Source organism: Wyeomyia smithii, chromosome 2 (genome assembly GCF_029784165.1).
Source record: "Wyeomyia smithii strain HCP4-BCI-WySm-NY-G18 chromosome 2, ASM2978416v1, whole genome shotgun sequence".
Lineage (NCBI taxonomy): Eukaryota > Metazoa > Arthropoda > Insecta > Diptera > Culicidae > Wyeomyia > Wyeomyia smithii.
The window spans coordinates 69,105,117-69,128,146 of NC_073695.1; the positions used below are offsets into that span (position 1 = coordinate 69,105,117).

At 41.1% G+C, this 23,030-nt stretch overlaps 2 protein-coding genes across 6 annotated transcripts in view; one reads left to right on the plus strand and one right to left on the minus strand.

The window, feature by feature from the left end:
• LOC129726014 (helicase domino) overlaps positions 1 to 1,728 on the plus strand; it is a 28,164-nt gene extending 26,436 nt beyond the window's left edge. For both annotated transcript variants that reach the window (XM_055682539.1, XM_055682540.1), the window contains one exon: positions 25 to 1,728. In XM_055682539.1, the coding sequence (XP_055538514.1) occupies positions 25 to 573 (549 nt within the window). In that variant the 3' untranslated portion in view covers positions 574 to 1,728. The remainder of the gene's footprint in view (positions 1 to 24) is intronic.
• Positions 1,606 to 15,055, minus strand: LOC129726015 (protein PTHB1). Of its 4 annotated transcripts, none has more exons than XM_055682541.1 (9): positions 14,953 to 15,037; positions 12,533 to 12,815; positions 12,372 to 12,469; positions 11,939 to 12,314; positions 11,749 to 11,882; positions 10,799 to 11,693; positions 2,491 to 2,674; positions 2,256 to 2,431; positions 1,606 to 2,196 (listed from the first exon to the last, which is right to left on the minus strand). In XM_055682541.1, the coding sequence occupies exons 1-9, from the start codon at positions 14,996 to 14,998 to the stop codon at positions 1,764 to 1,766; spliced, it is 2,625 nt and encodes an 874-aa protein (XP_055538516.1). In that variant the 5' UTR covers positions 14,999 to 15,037; the 3' UTR covers positions 1,606 to 1,763. The 4 variants fall into 4 exon arrangements, with proteins under 4 accessions (XP_055538516.1, XP_055538518.1, XP_055538517.1 ...); XM_055682543.1 differs by having other exon boundaries at positions 12,533 to 12,850; positions 14,953 to 15,018; XM_055682542.1 differs by lacking the exon at positions 14,953 to 15,037 and having other exon boundaries at positions 12,533 to 12,918.
• Positions 15,056 to 23,030: the final 7,975 nt, after the last annotated feature.

Below are 23,030 nucleotides of genomic sequence, written 5' to 3' on the forward strand. Positions count from 1 at the left end.
TCTAAGTCATCTTTACAATTACAGGTAGTGACAGCTACTTCGGCTGCACAAGCAATTGCAGCTGGTAACATCCGAGCCCACGTACCAACTCAAAACATCGGAACAATAAAGGTAGCCGCGGGTGCCACACCCGCTCAGCAGCAACAAGCCATACTGACAGCGCTTCAGAACCAACAGAATCAACGTCAAAACGCTAGTCCTGTTCGACTGCAAACCTCCGGTGGTTCTTTGGTCGCGGTGACTGTTCAACAATCACAAGCCGTTGCTGCGACAGCCAGCTCTGAGCTGCAACAACAGCAAACACAACAACTAACTGTCGCCGCTGCCCAATCGCAACAGCAAGCTCAATCGCAAACTGCTACGCAACAGGTGTTGCAAATTCAAGCCCAACCGCAGCAAATCATAACGGCAGTATCCGGAGCGGTAGCTGACGGTACATCAACCGTGGTGTCCGCACAGCAGCAAACGCAACTAGTAGCACAGCAGCAGCAGCAACAACAGGTGCAACAATCAGCCGTGGTGCAGCAGCAGGTGAGCATGATAAAGAAGAAACAATCCCCAAGTGGGAAGTAGGGATTTAAAGGCTCTCTGGTATTGTACTGCTGTGTCGTTTGTCTGTATTACCGAGTAATTCATTCGCATTGTTTGATCATATGCAGGGGCGACTCGTGGCTGTTGAACCTACCTGTTTAACTAGAAGTTCTGAAATCAGAGTTTGGGGAAGTAACTACAATTTTATCCGCGAATAAAAGCAAGTAATTCCCTTTGTTACTATTGTTACTATAAACTACAAAATAAGAAAATAAGAGCATGAATTTGGATTTTAGATTCATTTTTTGCCTGACGTCCTCATGTGCATTGCACAGGTTGCACCTATGGACGAGTCGCCCCTGATTCATATGTATTGTTCCTGTAAGCTGAGAAAATTCATTCTCCGTTCTATAATTGGATTTAACTTATGTTTGAGCCGATCTACTGAAACCTTTTAATTTTGCTAAAGTTAAAAAAATCCTTTTTATTTCGAACATTAGAGCAAGACTGTTTTATTAACGATATTTGTGTTAACGAATCAGCTTGCTCAATTTGAATCAAGTACATTTTTTTATGAGCTGTTAGGTGTGTTTTATACCATACATCTGATAAGTTGTGAAGAATTTTCCAATGAACATTTCCGAACACTCCCGTTTTTCCTGGAAAGAAATTTATTTGCAAATTAGCCGAAGTACCAAATTTGCAAACATTCCGTCAAAATCAATTTCTATTCCTACATTTTCAACGTCTGTTTCAACAAAATCCGATGAGTTAGGGTTTTACCTGTTAGTACGCAAAGGTAAATAATTCCACAGGTCGATTTCTTCACTATTTATAACAAAAATTGATAGTATTATTCGCGATATGCAATGAATTATCACATTTTTTCACGAAATAATTTACTAACAAGGTCACATGACTTTTGTTTAGGGTTTACTGCTTGACCAACTTTTCAGTCCGTGAGGTTTCTTTTGGGAACTAACGCTAACGAAAAAGAAAGTTTCTTTCTGTGAAACAAAAAAGTAGCTTTTCGTGTAAAAAATCGAAGTATTGTGTTGTGCAAAACTCCACTGTGTAGAAATACGACTGTTTATTTATGCTGTTAATATGAAGAAGCAGAATTAACATTTTGTAATATATAGCATATACGCAACTCTAACATAACCTTCCGAATAAAGTGAGATAGTATCAGAACAATCGACCAGTTTGGTAATGGCGTATCCGAAATCTCATTAGAACGGTAGCTCACCAGTTTTACTGCAACTCACCCACTCGCTAATATAGCTCTCTCCGTTTTCTTTCGCCAAGTCCTCCAGATCTTCATTAAAATCTGCGCTGACGCGTCCGTTTTGGGAGCGTTTTTTGCTAATCCGCAACAGCAGTTCGAAAAACTGCTTCCTAAACTGCTCAATGCTAAAGGTTTCATCGTTTCCGAAAATAAACTTTTCATCGAACGACGAAATTCCTTCGATCGCCCGGAATGGACCGGTTTGAGCAAGGAATTTCATTACCGGTTGCATCATTTGCTCCCACCCTAGATGGGAACTGTCAAACACCGGCGCAGACAGAACATTGCTAATAAGATCATAATACTTGGGTGGCATTTCCGAGTAGATGAAGCTAACTTCCAGTAGTTTGAGCAGTCCAGATAGTTGAATTTGAGATCTTAAAAAAATAGATCCAATAATTTTTTTTTTTGTTTTTGGATCAAACAAAAAACTTACATTTTAATTTCGTGCTCGATGGTCTTAGTTGCATTACAAATGTTAGCTATTTCGGAATGATTTTGTTTCAGTAGCATCAGGATCCCATCGAGAGCGCGGAGAGCACGTTCCTGGAGTTTAACGACAAATCGTCGCTCGAAAAGACGCATCTGATCCGTGCAAATTTCCAATTCATGCTGAAGTGATTTAACTCAGGATAATATTGGGAAGATTGAACAGTGCGTGGTTTACTTACCGATAATTTCTGCAAAGTTCGTCTTAGCTGATGATGCTTTTCAACTGCTTCCAAAATTTCTTCAATCGGAGGATTTGATGATACTGATAGCATCCGTTTGCTGAAGTCCTTGTTGGTAGTATTTATCCTTTCCGCTATACTCGTAACGATCAGGGGTATTGCGAGAAGGTCTTCGGATTGTACCCTAGGATAGATGAATCGATTGAAAGGTTTATAGCAGCGAATTCATTCACTATTATGAAACATTATGACAAGCTTTTGGGTTTTTGATAGAGTGTTATCCCTAATTTCAAAGAGAAGTCTAGGTACTAACATTTTGCTGTCGAAACTTGATATTTCTGTTTATTGGACACAGACTTTGCGGGGCTAGCGCTACCATCCTATACTAACAGTCTCTTTCGAACCGGGATTCAATCGTATAATGACTAACGCTTGCGGTAAAAAAATAGACTTTTTTCAGATGGTGATGAAAAAAAAAATTAAGACAGATAATTGAGTTGGATAAATTTCCAAAGTTAGCTTCCTTGCAAAAAAATTTACGTCCTTGCGTGCGGCCTTCCGGCAGTTAACTGGAACATTCGCCATGGCGGCCGAAAACATGCGTGCAGGCATGTTTAAGCTCTTTCTTCGTTTTTTTTTATTAATTCCTTCTCCGTTTTCGCGACAAAATTGTTGGAATAGATCTTGCGCTTCAAGTTTGCCCAGAAATTCTCGATGGGACGCAGCTGGGGGGCGTTGGGCGGATTCGCCGACTTCGGTACCACATCGATATTTAGCCGCTCGACCTCCTCCAACGATCGCTTCGAGTAGTGGGCGACACCAAATCTGGCCAGAACACCGTGTCTTCGCTCTTATGGTATTTCTTGATGAACGACGAAACTTCTGGCAGGCACTTCGTTCTATAAATTTCCCCGTTCACCGCCAGCCCGGAGCGAAAGAAGAGCAACTTTGACATCCCTTTCTCGCTGATTGTCAGCCACAGCCGCACCTTCTTGGGGAACTTGGTCTGTGAAATAAACTTCACCTCGGTGCTCACTTCCTTCGTGGGGGAGGTGAAATACGAAATGCCCTGCTAATCGTTGCCATCCAGGGTGAGATAGGTCTCGTCGTCCATTACCATTGCCACGTCGCGATTCGCTGAGAAAATCGAATTGACTGCGGTTGAATAAGATGGTCAATTGCCTGCAGCTCCAAGACCAGTGGACGGGACTGCCGTTTCATGACATGTATGTCCATGTTGACTGTTTTACCGCACTGTTTACCGCATGCACCAGCCTCCCGGCCAAGTGCACGCAGCGATTTAGCCACTTTTCCCTCGGTCTTCCTCTTCAGCATCCTTCAAAGCTTCTTGTCGCTCAGGGTCGTTGGCCGTCAGGAACCGGGCTTTCTTTCGATGCTCTGATCGTTGTCCAATAGTGTCCTAGATGCCGGAACGGGCATACCTGGCGTCCACAGAGTGCCGCACGATGTCCGTTTTTGACACGGCGGAGTACCGTTCTTTGAACGCGTACACTTCTGAACGGAGTAGCTTCACTTTTTTCGCCATCACAGTTAGAGTTTGACTGATAGAGCTGTTACTATGTTTGATGATGCATGAGTAGTTTAGTCAGTGCGATGAAAGGTAAACCCATGAAAAATCGGTAATTTTGTCCACTTTTTTTACCGCAAACGTTTGCTTGTTGAGCCAGCATTGTACCTCGAGACCAGCATCTACCTAAACCGTCATAACCACAAAACTGACTAAAACGACGGCTAAACTAAACGACGTGAATGATTTGTTTCGAAAGTTTTAGGCACCCGTTCAAGGGAATGTCGCAACAAAGTTAAAATCGGACACATGTGCGTCGCGCACGCTGCAAGACAAATTTAAAAAAAAGTGCATTAAGAACCTCAATTCGGAAAAAAGAAAGAATATAGCCATGCCTCTGAATTTTGGTGACCCTAGCTATTATCAAAACACGTCAACTTACGTGTGAGTGTCGTATAGAAATTGCTCATCGGGAGCGTCGCTTTGACGTTATGTTTACGAGGAAACACATTTAAGTCTCTGAAAAAAAAAAACGGTAATGGCTAGAGACACCAAAATTCACAGGAATGGTTGAATAGCTATGTACCTTCTTTCGAAGCGTGGATTGTATTTTAATTTGATTCGATTGAAAACGCGTCTGGTTATTACGAATTTTTAACAAAGAATGAATTTATTTTCAAGGTATGAGTGTATGTGTGTTTAAATACAAAGTTGCCAAATAATATTTGAAACAGGGTTGCCAATAAATTGAATAAAAGAATTTCCTCTCAACATCCTCCCGCCGTTGGCAATCCGTTTCAATCCTTCTCGCCATCTAGGGGGAGTAGACATATCTCCGTTATCGCTCGCTTATACTCGCCCTTATCCGTTTTCAAAGTTACAACACGGGTTACTCCGTCCTTCCCAGGGTGTAGTGCTGTGACTCTTTCAAGCGGCCACTGAAAGGGTGGAGCGTTTCTATCGACTACTAAAACTAGAGCTCCTTCCGAAATTGTAATGGCTTTCGTCCACTTCGACCGGTTTTGCAACTCCGGTAAGTATTCCGATAACCACCTTTTCCAAAAGTGTTGGAACATTGTTTGAACAAGTTGCCACCGTGACAATGTAGATTGCTTCAAATGCAAATATGAAGGTTCGGGCACCGCTTGCATTTCTCGCCCAATTAAGAAATGGGCAGGAGTAATCGCCGTTAAATCATTCGGGTCGTTGGAACACGGCGCCAAAGTCCGCGAGTTTGAAACAGCTTCAATTTGAGTTAACGTAGTGTACAGTTCTTCGTAAGACAACAAACAGCCTCCCACTATTCTAGTTAAGTGGTGTTTCACCTGCTTTACTCCTGCCTCCCAAATCCCACCGAAGTGGGGACTTCGTGGTGGTATGAATGACCAATTTATTCCGTGACTTTGGCAATACTCGCTAATTTTCTTAGCTTGCTGTTGATTTTCGAATAGGCGCGCCAAATCTTCCATCTGATTCTGCGCACCAACAAAATTGGTTGCGTTATCCGAAATCATTTTACACGGCAATCCCCGACGGCTCGTGAATCGTCGGAGAGCAGCCAAAAACGCCTCTGTGGTCAAATCAGATACGAGTTCAACATGAATTGCCCGCGTTGACATACAAACAAATAAACTTACATAAGCTTTCGTTACCAACGGTTAATCCATAATCCACGCCGGTATAGGAAAAGGTAGGTGCCGGCTGGACGCGATATAACGGTAGGTCGCCCATTAGCTGAGATGCTTTCATGGGATTAGCTCGAAAACAGGTTAAGCAACTTCCGATAACCTTTCGTATGGTAGACTTTACACGCAAAGGCCAAAAACGCTGACGAACAATGGCGAGTAAACCCTTCTGTCCAATATGTAGGTTTGATCGATGGAGAGCTCTCACCAGAGCTTCTGTGAACAGGTGCTTCGCCGGTAGCAACATCTGATGTTTGCTGTCATATGAAATTGGAGCGTTTGTAATCCTCCCTCCAACCCGCAAAAGTCCATCCTGAGGATCAATAAACGGTTTCAGGCCACTGAGACGGTGCCTTTGTTTGCCACTCTGCTTCATTGCATTCAACTCAGGTTCAAAAGATTCCATCTGAACGTATCTCACTGTTAAAAGTAGCGCGGAATTTAATTCAAACGAGGTCAGATCTCCCTTGACAAGCGTTTGTCTTCTGTATATCATGTACTTCGCGAACCGAAACACATAAGCCATGATTCGAATCATCTTATTATAATCACTCACGCGATCGAAAATGTTTAGTCGCTTCATAGTAGTTAAAGCGAGCACAACACCTCCTTTCAGTTCTGGTAAATATTCATCTGCTATTAGAGCTACAGGCACTCCTTTAAACGTAAGTGTTTTTAACATAGGTGGCCCAAACCACCACAATTGATTTCGTTAAAGTCGACGAGGGGTTTCACCACGTGAAATAATATCGGCTGGATTTTCACTTGTCGGGATGTAGTGCCACGCAGAGGAACCAGTAATACACTGTATTTCGCGAACTCTATTTGAGACATACAACTGCAGCCTTTCATGCGGTTTCCCAATCCAACAAAGCACAACCTGAGAGTCCGACCAAAGATTGACAGACTCAAATTCAATTTCCATCGCAGCAACCGTTTTTTCAACCAGTCTTGACAGCAACACAGCAGCAAGTAGTTCTGCACGCGGAGTAGTGATTGGTTTGCATTTACCGGTTTTCTTCGGAAGAATTCGTGACTTACTGCAAATTAAATGCAAAGTGACGGCTCCGGATTTGTGAACAATTCGAGAATAAATGCACGCCCCATACGCGACGTCCGAGGCATCGGAGAATCCGTGTAGTTGTATTACAATAATGTCGCCCGAAGAAATCCATCGTGGCACTCGTAGCTCATTCAAACAAATCAATTCATCGCGAAAGCATTGCCATTTATTAACAATGTTCTGTGGAACTAAATCGTCCCATTCCAGTGGTAACATACTCACTTCTCGAAGAATTAATTTCGCTGCCGTGATAATCGGTCCGACCAAGCCTAACAAATCGTAAATTTTTGCAACTTCACTAACGATCTTTCTTTTAGTTTTAGCTTCAGATGCTTCGGCTGTAACCGAAAATGAAAACCAATCATCAAACGGATTCCAGGCGACTCCTAACGTTTTGATAATGTTGGAGTTATCATCGCTTATGTTAAAGTTAATGCCACGCCGTTCCTCTTCAACTTGCTGTAGTATTTCCAAGTTGTTTGCACACCACTTGTGTGCGCCGAAGCAGGCCTTCGTTAGTAAACTGCTGATTTCCTGCTGGAGTGCGCGGGCTTCTTGTATGCTATGGGCCCCCGCAATTATGTCGGCCATGTACGTGCTCTTTTGAATTACCTTCGACGCCTGAGGGAACTCGTGTTTATAATCTTCTGCAGCCTGACGTAATGCCATCGTCGCTTGAAATGGAGATGAAGCTAAACCATACGTTACAGTCAAAAGTTCGTAAACCATCAGCGGCTCCTTCCGATCATAGCGCCATACAATCCGCTGATAGGCACTATCTGGGGGAAGAACTCCAACCTGTCTTAACATTTTTGGAATGTCCACCGTGAACACGTACGGAAAGCCTCTCAATTTGAGTAGAATTGAAGTTAAATCATTCTGCACGGTTGGTCCAGGTATTGAAACATCATTAATTGCCACTCCTGTAGATGTCGCGGCCGATCCGTCGAAAACGACTCGTAGCTTTGCTGTCGTACTCGGAAGTCTAACCACATAGTGGTGTGGTATATAATAACCTGTATCCAGTTCGTTTTCGTCAATTACAATCGCTCGCATATGTCCGAGCCCAATATATTCTTGAATAAACGCGGAGTACTGTTTTTTAACATCCGGTGCGCTGTCCAATCGTCGTTCTAAGGAGAAAAATCTTCGTGTGGCCATTTGCCGAGAGCCACCTAAATCACTTTTCCTATCGTTAAAAGGATGTCGCACAAAATATCTTCCTTCGTGATTACGTTGATGCGTTCGTTGGAAGTGCTCTAAACAATATTCGTCAGTTTTGTTCGTGTGATTATTCTCATCGCAAACTTCCAGTTTGTAGAAACTTCGTAAAAGTTCGCTCAATTCTTCGTTGCTCGTTTGACAAAAGGTTCGTGCAATGATCGGTGCGTTCGTGGTAATAACACCGCCAGCGACCCAACCGAATTCAGTATTTGTAAGAACTGGTAAACAAGATCCTAACTGAATCCGATCGCCTTTTATTAACCCCCAGAAAAGCTCAGCACCGATGAGCATGTCGATACGTCCGCGCTTGTTAAACTTCGGATCAGCTAATTGAACATCTGGCGGTATTTGCCATTCTGAAATATCAAACGATTTTGACGGCATATCACCTGTGATCCGAGGTGCTACGAGAAATTCTAGTTCGGAAGTAAAATTTCCGACATATGACTCGATGGTAGTTCGAACCATTCGCCGAAGTCTTGTGTTGGCTCCGTTGAGACCGCTGACTACATAATCTACTGGATCTTTCTCTTGAGCGATCAGGTTCGCAAATCGCTCCGTCATAAAATGTATCTGGGATGCCGAGTCTAGAATACTCTGCATGGATATGCGGCAGTACTCAGTCCACGAACCTTTACTACGGCTGTTGATAGCAACATTTGTTTATTTTGTGTGCCCACACTAACACATAAAGAAGTTGCTGTTCCGTTGCGATGTGCATCAGTTTGACTACTGGAATTCGTTTTCTTTTTAGGTGTATCGGTGTTCTCACTGGTTGTAGCATGAACTCGGACGTCATTCGGTTCTGCAGACTGGTTGAAGCCTTTGTCACTGAAGCAAAGTGTGATGCCGCTTGCCACACTCTTTACAATTGTTTGTCGACGAACAACCTTTTGTTCTGTGGCCCCTTTGCAAGCAATTAAAGCAGCAGCCTGACCTTTTCAATATATTGTATTTTTCACTCACATTTATTTTCTTGTAATTTTCGCACTTCCAAATTTCATGGCTATTGTTGCAAACCGGGCACTTAAGATCGAATTTCGTTTCACTTTTCTGTGCATTGGTATTCAACAATGTATTAGATCGTCCTACTGCTTTCGGTTTAGTAATTTCCACTTTGCTGTTCGTTTCTATTTTTTCCGTAATTCTGCATTGCTTTGCAAAAACGCCATTGTATCCGCATAACTTGGCAGCACACCAGCCTTTTGTCGTGTCTCCCAGCTAACTCTCGTTGTTTTGTCCATCCGCGAAGAAATCATGTTGACGAGCATTTGTTCTCCAAGTCCCTCGACCAGAAGATTCAAATTCTTCAGCGCCTCCACATTTTTATTGCAAACGTCCAATAATTTCCGCCGAACTCTCTTTGTTTATCTTCGGTAAATTAAACAAAGAATCGATGTGTTTATCTATTATTATCCGCTTATCTTCATATCTGTTTGTCAGGAACTCCTAGGCAGCATCATAGTCGTTGTTATTTACGATGTCTTGGTCGATTATCCCCGCAGCCGATCCCACGAGAGAGTTTCGCAAATGATAAAGTTTTATCGCTGGTGTTTCATGTGTGTATCGATTCATGATGGTCGTAAACATGGATTCAAACGAAAACCATCGTTCGTATGAACCGTCAAATGTCGGTAAAGGCGCATGAAGTGGTTGAAGAAAAGGTAATGCTGTTCCAACTGTCGGAGCATTAGGTGCCGCTAAAGGGATAGCCACCTCTCTCTTCGCAGCTTGGGTTTCCTTCGTGACTTCTTCAATCATCGTGTTTAGGCGGATCGCCAAATCGGTGTATATAGATTCAAATTCAATATACTTTTCTTCCTGGTCAACTCGTCGCTCTTCGGGGAGGGGTAGGACATAAACTTGATTCTGTAGTTCATTATACTCAACGTAAGCCTGTTCAACTGTTTTAAGATGCAATCGAAGATAATGCACATTACCAATATTAGGATTTGGAATGGCGTCACTGTGTTGTAAGGCTTTTCTTACACGAGTTAACTTGCTCTTTACTGCCCCTCTCTGATGAGTCAGAGTTCGTAGCTGTTCTTCCATTTTCAATAATTCCTGTTTCTGTTGTTGTTCCGATTTTTGTTCACTGACTGATTTCGGTTTCGTTTTTGGCGGCGTTGAAAACATTCCTTAATCCTTAACTTTTTCGATACGAGTGACGGCCATTTGCAATTTGTGTAGCGCGTCACTGCATTGCACCAACAGCTTTGGAGAATGCTCTATTTCACCATTCAATACGAATTTTCGTGGAATAACACTTCACTTTGTGTTCTCCAGTACTTCTCACGAGATCCGGCTATAGAAGGACCAAAAATGTACCTTCTTTCGAAGCGTGGACTGTATTTTAATTTGATTCGATTAAAAACGCGTCTGGTTATTACGAATTCTTAACAAAGAATGAATTTATTTTCAAGGTATGAGTGTATGTGTGTTTTAATACAAAGTTGCCAAATAATATTTGAAACAGGGTTGCCAATAAATTGAATAAAAGAATTTCCTCTCAACAAGCTATAATCTTTCATTTTTTTCGGTTTGAGTTTTCGGAGTGCACCTGTGTTGTAATGGGAGTTACAATTACATAAAGTTGAAAAAATTCAGAGGAAGCCCGGCACGACAGTATTGAAATAAATTTAATACAAAACAAAAAAAAAATTATTTTTTGACTTGAGGAACCAAAACATAATATTTTTTGGTTCCTCAAGTTTATTTTTGGCGAATTAGTAAAAAATCTAAGTAGTTTCCTTCAATTTGTAGCTAAATATGTTGTATGCAAAAAACAACGATTTAAAATCATAATACCTGAAACGACTGGTGTTTTTAGCGGCCACAACTGTAACCTTACTTCCGGTAACCAGCGACTGTAATCCCAACGCGTGCGTACTTCCTGTGCTGATAAACTCGGGAAAAAGAGTACTCAGGCCATCGCTGGTGTTATGCAGGCTCAATGTTACTTTGTGGAGCGCTTCTTTCGAAGCTGGTACAGTTTTCACAAACAGTTCTAGCGGCAGTATAGTTGAACGCTGTATAATACGGCTAATGCTTTGCTTATTCGTATAGGAGCATGAAATTTGCACCTTCAAAGTGGCAGGCATCACAGGTTCGTACGGGTGGATCGCTGTACTCAACTTGAGGAGACTGTCAGGCTGTACGTCACGAAACATGAACGTTTCTTTATGACATTTAAGGGCAGGATCTACGATGACACATATTTGCAGCAACTCTAAATTAATATGTGGTTTGGCTGTAACCTCCAGTTGACACATGCAGATTGCCGATTGTTCGAGCACAATTTGTGTTGGGTAAATACATTTTTCAAGCTTTGAATCCAGCAGAATATTTAAAGTTACTTCGCGTTCAGCTGCCGCATTAATCACATCGGTATCACTGAAATCCACCCCGGACCGTATTTCATTTTCCAATTCCATTAATTCTGTTTGGCATTTTTGTACTTCAAAAGGAGCCAGCTTTATAGGAGGAACTTTGAAAAGATGCGGCTCTGAGCCAAGATATCCTACATCCAGGGAACCGGTGTTACCAAGTGTCACTAGAGCTCCGGGTAAACTTGACACATTGGCCCGTCCTAATGCAACAGGTATTTCGGGAAGCTCAGCAGACCACACAATTTGACTCTCCTCGTAAAGCAGCAACGATCCACTCTCGGACACTAGCGCTATCATAAGACGGGCATCCGGTTCTGTTGACAATTTATGCATCATAAAGTGTGGAATCTGTCCTGCAATATGACTTACCCCAATACCATCCGATCACGAAAGAGTAAAGGCAAACGGGAGAGTAATCGAGTTTTTTTATGAAGCGAACTTTACCTGTATCGGTTACGCAAATGAGGTTATTCTCTCCCATGACTACTATCACGGATTCCACACTGAAAAAATAACATTTCAAAACACTTAACATCCTGGACTGTGTCTAACTACCAACTTGGATATTTGATGTACATTAAAATCCATTGCGTACTCGCCGATACATAACGACCAAATGGGTTCGTGCCTTCGCAGAGATTCGTTCGTTTCGGATAGGTCCTGGTAACGGTAGCACTCCAGCTCCCAGCTCGGGGAAACCGTGACGAAACAATCGATCCGTGCGGCATAGTGTATGGGCGACGGGATGTTCCTTTCGCCTGGAAAGCTGCACTCGTAGCTTATTCCGTCCTGTTCGAAGAACCTAAGCGAACCGTCAAGATGCTGAACGCATAGAAAGTCACGTCCTTTTACACCACCGAAGTTTCCCCGGCAGAAAGAAAATGCCGATTTGGTCAAATTATGCTCGTATAGAAGCTGGAGCTTCGTGTGGTCGCCTGAAAATAAGAAATGTTTTTTTAACCGTTTGAATCATACTTTTTAAATAACTGTACCGTGATCAGCAATTCCACCGATCGTTAGTGTATTGTATATGCAAACCTTTAGCGGATGCAAAATCGCTATATGCTGTCGACCTTCGGTTTTCGCGACCCTACAATCAGTTGAAAATTACTTCACCACGTTATTCCGCCTGATGGGGAAACATAAAACACACGTAGTAAACTTTCCGTCCGTTATTCCGATGACTGGCAGGGGTAATCGAGTTTCCAACACTACATCCGAATGTTGAAAAACATTCTCAAACTGTTCGTCGTCATCCAGTTCCCCCTCGTTCGAGGCTCGGTAGGATGGTTGGTATATAGAAAAGTATCCTGAATGTGAGCCGACTAGAATACTGTCCTTTTCGCCTTCCTGGATGCACAACCGCGCGCAGTGCAAGGAAAATGAATCGTAGTTTGGTTCCAGATCGGGACATTGTGTTTTCCACCAGTTAGATACTTTAAATAAGGACATTTTTCACCTCAAATGCACTCTAATAACAGCCGGATTAGAAAGTAATTGGTTTTGTTTATGAGAACTATTTCATGTTTTGGAAGTACCGCTATCATGGCAACCGAGCATCGCTCGGAATCGTACATGCGCGTGAGTAGGATAGAGAACTATTGTTTTACGCATACTCGTCCCATGTTGTTTTCATTGACTTTCTTTTTTGATCACCTGATCGGTGAGGGATCAGAACAGCAAAAATAAGAAACATAATGAAAGAATTCAAGCCTATTAGTTATAAATAAAGCTAAGGCCGGAAAGACACAAGCTTTATAATTCATTACAACTACTTGTTCAAAATATAGTTACCATGGCGAACCGTTTTTTTTAAACGTTTACTATGTTTTCTACATACTAAACATAATTTCTATGATCCAAGGTTTTTCAATTGTTGATTAGACTATGTAATGCAGCCGATTCTATGTTATGCAAATCTGAGGAAAAGCATTCTCGGACTGGTGACTGTGATTCGGAAGAATCAGAGTAAGCGTTGTAGTGAAACATACGATTGGCAGCAGAACTGGAAACTATTGAGAGCAATCAAGGTAAACCCAAGACTCTCGGATCGGGATATCGGTGTTAACAATAGTACTGTCCGAAGAATCCGTCTACCAGGTGTCTACCGTTCATTCTATGCCTGTAGACAACCCAACAGAACGGTTAAGCAAAACCTAGTGACTAAAACACGCGCTCTACGAGAAGGTTCTGACAAGGAACAAAGCATGCTTGCTTATAGACGGCGAAACATACGTGAAGATAGACTGTGGATAGCTTCCCGGGACGAAATCTTGACTTGCTACAGCGCGGGGTGATGACCCCGCCAAGTTCAAATTTGTTGTAGCTGATAAATTTGCTAAATGGAAACTAATGGTTTTGTATGGAATCTACAGCTGCGGACAAAAAACCAAGGGTGGAACGAACTAACCACAAAAGTAAACCAGGTGGTGTGTTATGGTCATGGATGGCGCGAATTTCGACGACTGATGTAATATTTTTTTCTCTTTTCCCTAGAAGTCCAATAAATGATACTATCCACGTGGAAACGATTTTTTTTCCAAAAAATGGAAATATGCCAAACAAATACATAGGCTTATAACAAAAATTCTACAGATATATTGTTTTTAGGAGTCGTTGACAGCTGTATTTGGGATGAATTTGAAATTTTAAAATGTGGCTTTTTCGGTTTTTGGAAATATTCTGCATCGACTAATACATAGTGACTGCTACTCATGGAGCAGTGCGAGCAGCGAACAACAACTTGTAAACTTACTAGATTTATATAGCTATATTACTCGATAGATTTATCTCGATGGATTTGGTCATGTAAAAAGACCATTGACTGATTTGCGAAAACTAACGAAACAAAATTCTGTTCACAACATTTGTAACCAACGCTAGCTTCACCGAAAACCCTCCATTCCACAAAACACTCATTCCACAGTGACATGACAGTGATATTTTTTCAAAGCCCACAGTTGTCCATGAGGGAGGACGGGAGGTCTAATATGGCAATTTTTCTGTCCCAAGACCAATTTCCAATTTTTTTATTTTAAGGTCAAACAAACACTAGGTAAAGAAAACTCGCGTAACTTTTTAAAGGATCCATGTACCTAACATCGAGAGACCTTTTTAACTTTCTCACTCGATTAACAATTTAATTTGAACATTCTTGATTATTCTATTTGCATAGTGAGCTATGTAATATTATAATCTTTCGATTTGTGACAAGAAATCGTTGATAAATTTTATAATGACGCTGTATTTAACGAAACAGAGTGATAGAGGAGAGAATCTCTCATTGTTACATAGGTTTTAAAGAAGAAAGGAGCATAAACTATGTCGAAACACAATCAGTCACTGCAACTGCAACTGCAGCGATGATAATAAACATAAAAGTTATCATCTAATTCGCGCAATTTAAATCCCAATCAATTGATGATATCAGTGATTGATTGTATAATTTAATCGCTATCGCTATCGATCCGTTTTGCACCATTCGAGTATCATTTAGCGTCGATGAACGAATTCGGGATTGTCACCTAATGACAGCAAAAACCCCAATTGACCTGATTCAAAAAAAACGCTTACCTGTAGAGATGGACCGCATGATTTGAATTTGATACTCATCCTTCATTTTTCAGTTTGGGTTATCTATACAATCCGAGTGACAGACTGACAATCGAAATGCACTGCTACATCCGGTAGAGGAACGCGAAAAAATGCCGACGCGGAGCTTCTTCGCAGTATAAGCTAGGTGAAAGAGAGCAATTTCACAATTGTCGCATTGACAGTTGACGTCGCTAGGTGGAAGATCGTGTACCCATAGGAAGAAACTCGGTTATCAGGCAAAGTAATTGAGACTTTAGTCACGCCCGAAAAATTTGCCGCTATCTATAAACAAACCCGGCGTACGCTGTGCAAATCACGAGTCTAGACTAATCAGTTATCATACGTCACAGCGAGCGGAGAAAGACAAACAATTCGTGTGGCTTTCGCGATGCCCAGTGACTCTGGATTGAATTTTGATCAATTGAACCCGGCTGAACAGCTCTCATAAACGTCCAATCCAATCGAGTGCCAGAGTAGATGATTCAGGGTAAACATACCAAAGCACGACAGTTCGTCGTTGTGTTTATTCATTAGATCCGATAAAATCGCCTTCTCAAACATACGTGACGCCGCCCAGCGGTATTTGTTTAATGTTTTCGCTCACGTCACTAGACAACGTGTAAATTGTCACCCGTGCAGGGTCGCGTAACTCCGCGATTCGCCCGAGATGATAATATTAAACAAACATAAATAGTATGGCTTCGAACACGTAAAGATTACCGCTGGGTTCATTTCCGCGACCACGGGAGAGGAACTGGTACGAATTCACCAGCCCGTCTAGTGATCTGCTGATAAGCCACCATAAAAATTTGGGAAAGTAGAAGACAGCGTGGTTAGAACTGCGGAACTTGAATCGGATTCAAATTGCGTGTTTTTAAAGACTTAGGATTGAATATTCTTTGAATCAGTTACTTTTCTCTGATTCTTAGATATTTTTCGGAAATTGCGAGTTCGCAATTTTGATCCAATGCAACACGATTGACTCGGCCGTCCATTCAACGTTTATAATGTAATTTATCGGCAAGAAAAAATCAGTTAACTTTACCATTTTCGCGGATTTACCGACTTTAAACTTAAAAAATATTCCTATTTGGCAAACATTTAGCAACTTTATTCCGAATTAGGAATTATTTAATTTTATTGCGTTTTTTTTTAATTTTGTCTTTTTAAAACTCAATTTTTCAGGATCATTTTCTTGACGTTACGACATTACTAAGTATTTGATTTGCAATCTATTTTCATTATTCGAATTTTTCTTGTTTCTGAAACACAATCCTTTTTAAATATTTTTAAATAAAAATTGAGTTAGTTTCCTAAAAACCATTCCTTGACAATTTTTTTGTCATTATTTATGATAGTTTATAAGAAAAGATTGGAAAGCTTCAGCCTTTTTTCAAATATGAGTCTAGATAAAATTTCGAAGAAAATATGCGAAGTTGCATAGTTTAGTAAGGTTTGTGTTTCATTGAATTTCGACAGAGCGCTACCAGAATCTGGTCGAAATCTCGCAAAATCTGTCAAAAGTTAAAATAGTTTCAATCTTCAAGAACGACGATGTGATTTTTTTTGTGATAATCCTTTCATTAACATTATATCCGGGTTTTCGAGGACGTCGGGGAATAGGGGCATAATGAGCACCCTAACTTGGTTGCTGATTTAACCATGGAAAACGACAAAAATTTTAAGCTGTCTTCAGTGCGAAACTTGAATTAACTATCTATAACTAAAGGTACACTATTCACAAATTGAAAAGTTTATCGTATAATGGTGAAAAACACAAATTAGATTCATGCATCAAAAACTAGCAATCAGTCGATGTGTGGGGCACAATGAGCACCCCACTGGGGCATAATGAGCACTCACGGGGTATAATGAGCACTCTTATAGAACATATCTTGAAACTGTGTAGAAGTACAACTAATGGGCCAACGTTTGTCGCGGGATGCCGTGATACTTGGCGGCTTGTTTCGTGAATGTTCCGTCGCGCCTTATGGATGCCAATTCTGCCTGCAGTCCCTTTTTCTGGCCGATTCGGTCTCAAAGAGTTTCAAATATATGTTCGCACCATCACTCTAAACAAACACTGACTATGGAAACAGACAAACTCACAAGTCTACTGAGATGAATTTCAGGTAAGTTTATGTGACAAGGTGTGCTCATTTCACCTAACCTAAAGATGACCATTTCACCCCTATCGTATTAGTTAAAGTTAACATGAGATTTTAATACTAATTAGGGGAAAGTAGGTAAAGACGGACACCCTAAGGTTTAATCTAAATAATTACTTAGGTATTGCTATTTAGATCGCAGTAGTCATACAAATTGAAACTTAAGGTCATTTGTTTTCATAATCATTTTTGGTTTTAGTGAACTTCCTCCAAGTTTTATGTGTTTTGGGTCTTCAAAAATAAGACTACAAATTGTTGTTTTTTGTCATGGTTGGGAAAGACGGACACTTGGGGTGGGTAAGAAGGACACTACGAAGGTAAAGGTGGACACTCACAAAAAAGATGTAGTACGTTAAGTATTCTTTTGATTTATGTGTTAAGTGATGGCCATACATTACTCTACGTTATTAGAGTCCATCTATACATCACGTGAACAGTCTGAGAGGATGGGTTTCGATGAAGGCAAAAATTCTCCGCCTAAATGGCCTGTTCTAACTGCTAAATGAATAATATCTGCTGGTTTCTCTCGCGGGTGTACTTTGTGAACATCTGTAGTACACAACAGATGCTACATGTGAAAATTCTTGGAAAATCCGTGTGTCCATCTTTCCCTACCTTAGTGTGTCCGTCTTTCCCGACCTGGTTGTAAATTTTTCAAACGATCGTAGCTCTTCATCGGAACATCGAAAATCTGCTGGATTTTCACTAGAAAACCGAGGAAAGACTAATAAATCACTTTACTATTGTGAACAAATAAAAACACGTGAGTTTCACGAGTTTCCACTATTTTCCGTGGAATAAAAATTACATCAAATTGCGCGTTAACGAAAATATTCTTTGTTTTACTTACAAATTTGACAGTTTGCTTGCTGAAAACCGATAATGCAACTCAAAAGCATTAACACACTATAAAGAAGGTATTCGCATCACTCAACTATCATAAAACATTCTAGTTTGTGAAATATTAAAAGTGTCCATCTTACCCGCAGTGTCCGTCTTTACCTACTTTCCCCTATAGCTTAAAAATCAAAACTTCAATGATGGTAAAATTTGGGGTACGACCCATACGTCATTTTGATGTGTCTACATACTTGATTAAGCCATTTAAACGACCGTAGAAGCTTATTCTCTAGTGCGCAATAATAATAATTTTTCCAACATCCTGGAACCAAGTTGGTTTTTTCAATATATTTCCATATTTTAAACAGACAAACCAATTTGGTTCTACATAAAGAGACACTGTAGTAACTACGGAAGAGTTCCTCATACCATATTGTGTTAAAAAATGCGTAGTTTCGCATAAAAGAGGGGTGCCCATTTCGCCCCGTGTGCTCATTATGCCCCTAATCCCCCTATTAGATATTTAATTCAAAGCCTTATAGGCTATTAGGGGTGCTATTTTAACACTATAAAGGGGTTGTAAACCTTTTCAGTTTCCAAAAAATCGAAATATTTTTATTGCGTTGTCTTGAATAACAACTTCTTGAGAACATTTTCACAAATTTTTAAGAAGATCTGAGCAATAAGGAGAAAGTTAGAGCGATTCGCAGCGCGCCTCGCTAGACTTGTAACTTTATACGCGTTTATCTCGGAATGGTGTGAGAAACACCATTCCGAGATAAACGCGTATAAAGTTACAGAAATGACTTTGCCGTGATCCTGATTGCGGGAAAACTAGTTACATTTTGCCGCAAAAAAATTTTAATGCAATTTTCAGCGCTCAAAACGTGCATTTTTTGGGAAAAACGTTCCCGTTTGCACTTAAAACAAAATACTCATGAAAGCGATCGTTCAAGAACACGGCACACTTCTAAACTAATGAAATAATATGAGTTTTTGGTTTCAGTTGATCCGCTGAGTCGTTATCAGGATCATCGCAAGCCTCTGCAAAAAAAGCGTTTCGGGGAAACGACCATTACTAGAGTAATAATTGGTATATCTCAAAATCAAACATATTTTTTTTTTGTTGATAAACTGTACTTTCAGAAAAACACCTCTTTGATGCAATAAAAATGGTACTATGCACTTGAAAATAAATTCAAACTTCCCCCATTTTTCTCGACCGGAAAGGTTTATAACCCCTTAAACTTGTTTTTCATTTTCTTTTCGATTCTTGCGTTTTCTTAAAATACCTAGAAGCGTTTTTGAACGCTTTAGGTTTTTCTGCGTTTTACCTGCTTACTATGTCTCCTCAACATTTTTTTTACCATTATAACCCCCCAAGACATAAATCAAGGGGCTGATTTCGTTGTAGCACAGCTTATCTGAGCAAGGGCGTTGTGTATGTTAGGAAACGCCGGTTCTACAACTACATCATCCTCAACGGGCACTGCCCTCACGGAGGAAGATTCGATGTAGTGAAAAAAGCGAAGCTATAGAAACTCAAAAGCAACTAGCTCGTCAGAATCGCCAGCGGGGACATGAACGCTCAGATTGGAAGGGAAGAAATGTACAAGCCGGTGATCGGTCCGTACAGCCTGCAAACTGGCTCAAAAATAGGTACAAAAACTGGTGCAGGAATCTTCGGTCCTGGAATGATGGTTTCAGTGGCAATGGGACACTGGCCAATCTTTGAATGTGCGAATGTGTGTCTGACTAGAAAATACAAACATGCAAATATTTGTATTTTCTCTGACAGTCAAGTAGCGCTGAAAGCACTTGATGCTTATAAATGTACCTACATCCAAGATTTTCTGGGAATGTACTCTCACATTGCGACAGCTATGTCAAACAAACTTAGTAAATTTGTATTGGGTTCCAGGACATTGTGGCATTGGTGGGAACGAAAAGGCAGACGAACTTGCAAAACAAGGATCTAACTCACAGTTTATCGGCCCAGAACCTTTCTGCGGTATATCAAACTGTGCATCGAAAATGGAGCTTAAACACTGGGAGGAACAAAAGGTGATAACCAATTGATTGGATGTCAAAAAGTGTTCCCAATCTAAAAGACTTATAATACCAAACGAGAATCATTCGGAAAAGCTCCTAGAGCTCAATAAAAAAGATCTTTGTACATACGTTGGCCTAGTAACGGGGTACTGCCCGAGTAGATATCATTTAAAAAACATTGGCCGGGTTCAGGATGATATCTGTCGCTTTTGTAATATGGACAGCGAGACATCGGAACATCTGCTGTGCAGTTGTGGTGCATTATTTAATCGCCGATCAAGGTTTCTTGGAAGTGGTTGTTTACAGCCCAAAGAGATTTGGTCTTTGAATCCTGGGAAGGTGATTAACTTCATGAACCATATTTTACCTGACTGTGAGCGTGTCGGTGCAGGTACCTGATCACTCAACAATAGTGGTCATTGTATTTTGCAAGGGGACACTATAGCAATTGACTGGGATATATTACAAAAGTTCACATCAATGAACAACGTAATTCTAATTCCCTAACAGAAAAAAAAACATGTACAATCGGCGGTCGGTTCGTATCAGAGTTAACCAACGTACGACCGTGTATCACGCACGACCTTGCCGAACACCGTGGCTCAACATCAAGCAGCTCTGAGACTTCGAGGAAATACGCGCAACAGCTTGAAGCGGTATTACCTACGGCTTGGAGCTTGGTGCATCGCTTTTCGGGGAGGGTTGGTGCAGGATTCATACAGCTATTAGGGCAGAAACGACTGGCATGACGAGGAATGCAAGGCAGCGATGAATGAGAAGAATCGAAGAAGTACAAACGGGAACAGAACAACATGGCCACGATTCTCAGATGAAAACAGTGACAGATAGAGCATCGTGAACATGAGGTTGAGGAGCTCGAGTAGATGTCCCGTGTCAGCTATACGTTGAAATTCTATGAGAAGGTTAACCAGTGTCGGAGATGCTATGTGACGCAAGCCGACATGTGCAACGACGTGGACCTTCTCACGGATTCCAGCGTCGTGGTCGACAGAAGCGGAGCAGCAGCTAACCTAGGAGTATCAGCCCCCGATGTACTAAAAAACAACAAAGCCGCTGGAAAAGTGACAAACTCGAGTGTTGCAACATTTACAAAATACTCTCACAGATCCTATTCCGTCGTATATCATATTTAACCAGGAGGTTCGTGATCCAGTACCAAGCGAGTTTTATAGAGCCCGCTCCACCACGGACCAGATCTTTTCAATCTGATAGATCTTACAGAAATGTCGCGAATACAACGTGCCCACACATCACATCTTCATTGAATTCTCGGCGGCCTAGGATACAGTCGATCGAGAACAGCTATGGCAGATCATCAACATCGCCCTTGAGGATGTTAACTGCATCAACACGAGAGACACAATCTTCACAAAGTCGGTTCAGCTTCCGGGCTTCGCGGATGACTTTGACATTATAACACGTAACTTAGCGACAGCGGAGGAGACTTATACTCGACTGAAACCGAAGACAGATGAATCGCACTGCGGACAAATTCATCGAAAACGAAATACATGCGAACCAGAGGCATCGAGTAGAACAATATCAGCCTTCCAACTCAAGTCGCTGCAGACGGTGATGAGTTTGAGTTTGAGATCCAGAGACGCATCCAGGTTGAAAGTCGTGCCTACTTTTCATTTCGAAAAACACTTCGATCGAATTGAGTGCGACGACACACGAAGTTGACACTGTACAACATAAGACCGGTAGTACTCTAAGGAACAGTTTTCGAACGGGAGGTACTGTAAACAATCTCCGATGGACTACAGATAGACGATGAAGAATAGCGAAGACGCATGAACCATGAGCTGCACGTGCTACTTGAAGGGAACAGGCTGCGGTGAACCGGTCACGTCGTCGGGTAACAACTTGGTAAAATCGTTCCTCTTTAGCAGCCCTATCGGCATCAGAAATAGAAGAGCGCAGCGTGCATGATGACTCGACCGGATCGGAAAAAATTGCCGGGGGATGAGCAAATGCATTGCAAATTCACGGCTAGCCTCAATGTTTTGGTGTCTATAAGTCTGCAGCGTTCCTCATAGAATGGAAAAGGAAATGACGTGGGAGCGGCAAAGGCTCGGCATTACAATTTCAATTGTTCCTTGAGCAATTATATTATAGTGTATTAGGGCCTCTTTTGTTCATTATGTATATAAATGACACGCGACGAGTTTTACGTTTTTGTGATATTAATCTTTTTGCCGATGACACCGTATTATTCATTGCAGCTAAGAATGTAGAAGAAGCCGTTTCACACTTGAACGAAGATTTACGATCTCTAAGCAGATGGTTGAAGTATAAGCAATTGAAATTGCATATTGATAAAACTAAATTTATGATTTTCTCGCGCACCGTTGTGAATGATGATGTCTCTGTTTTGATTGATGATGAGGCAATTGGTCGCGTTCGGGAGATTAAATATCTTGGCGTGATTATTGATGACAACCTAAAGTTCAACGCCAACGACAATTTCATCAAGAAAATTGCCAAAAAGTATGGAATTCTATGCCGTCTGAAAAACGAATTAACGATTAGTAGTAAAATACAGCTATACAAGTCAATCATCTCTCCACATTTGGATTTTTGCCCTACTTTTTTATACTCAGCCAATAACACACAACTATTGAGGTTACAGCGTTTGCAGAATAGATTAACTTCCTCTGTTTTCATGTTGGACGCTTTGCAATGGCTATCTGTGAAGCAGCGAATTGTTTATTTGTCTATGGTGTTCATTTTTAAAATAATTAATGGTTTGCTACCTCAATATTTGAGTGATCGAATTGAAAGAGGAAGAGATTTTCATAGATATAACACTAGAAACGCGGATGAAATAAGAACACCTTTCTTTCTAACGAGAGCTTCACGAAATTCATTGTTTTATAGAGGTATAATTTTTTTTCAATTCGATGCCAAGACATGTTAAACGTGCACCAACACTTGCGGAGTTCAAGAGACAATGTATTTCACACGTGAAAGTGT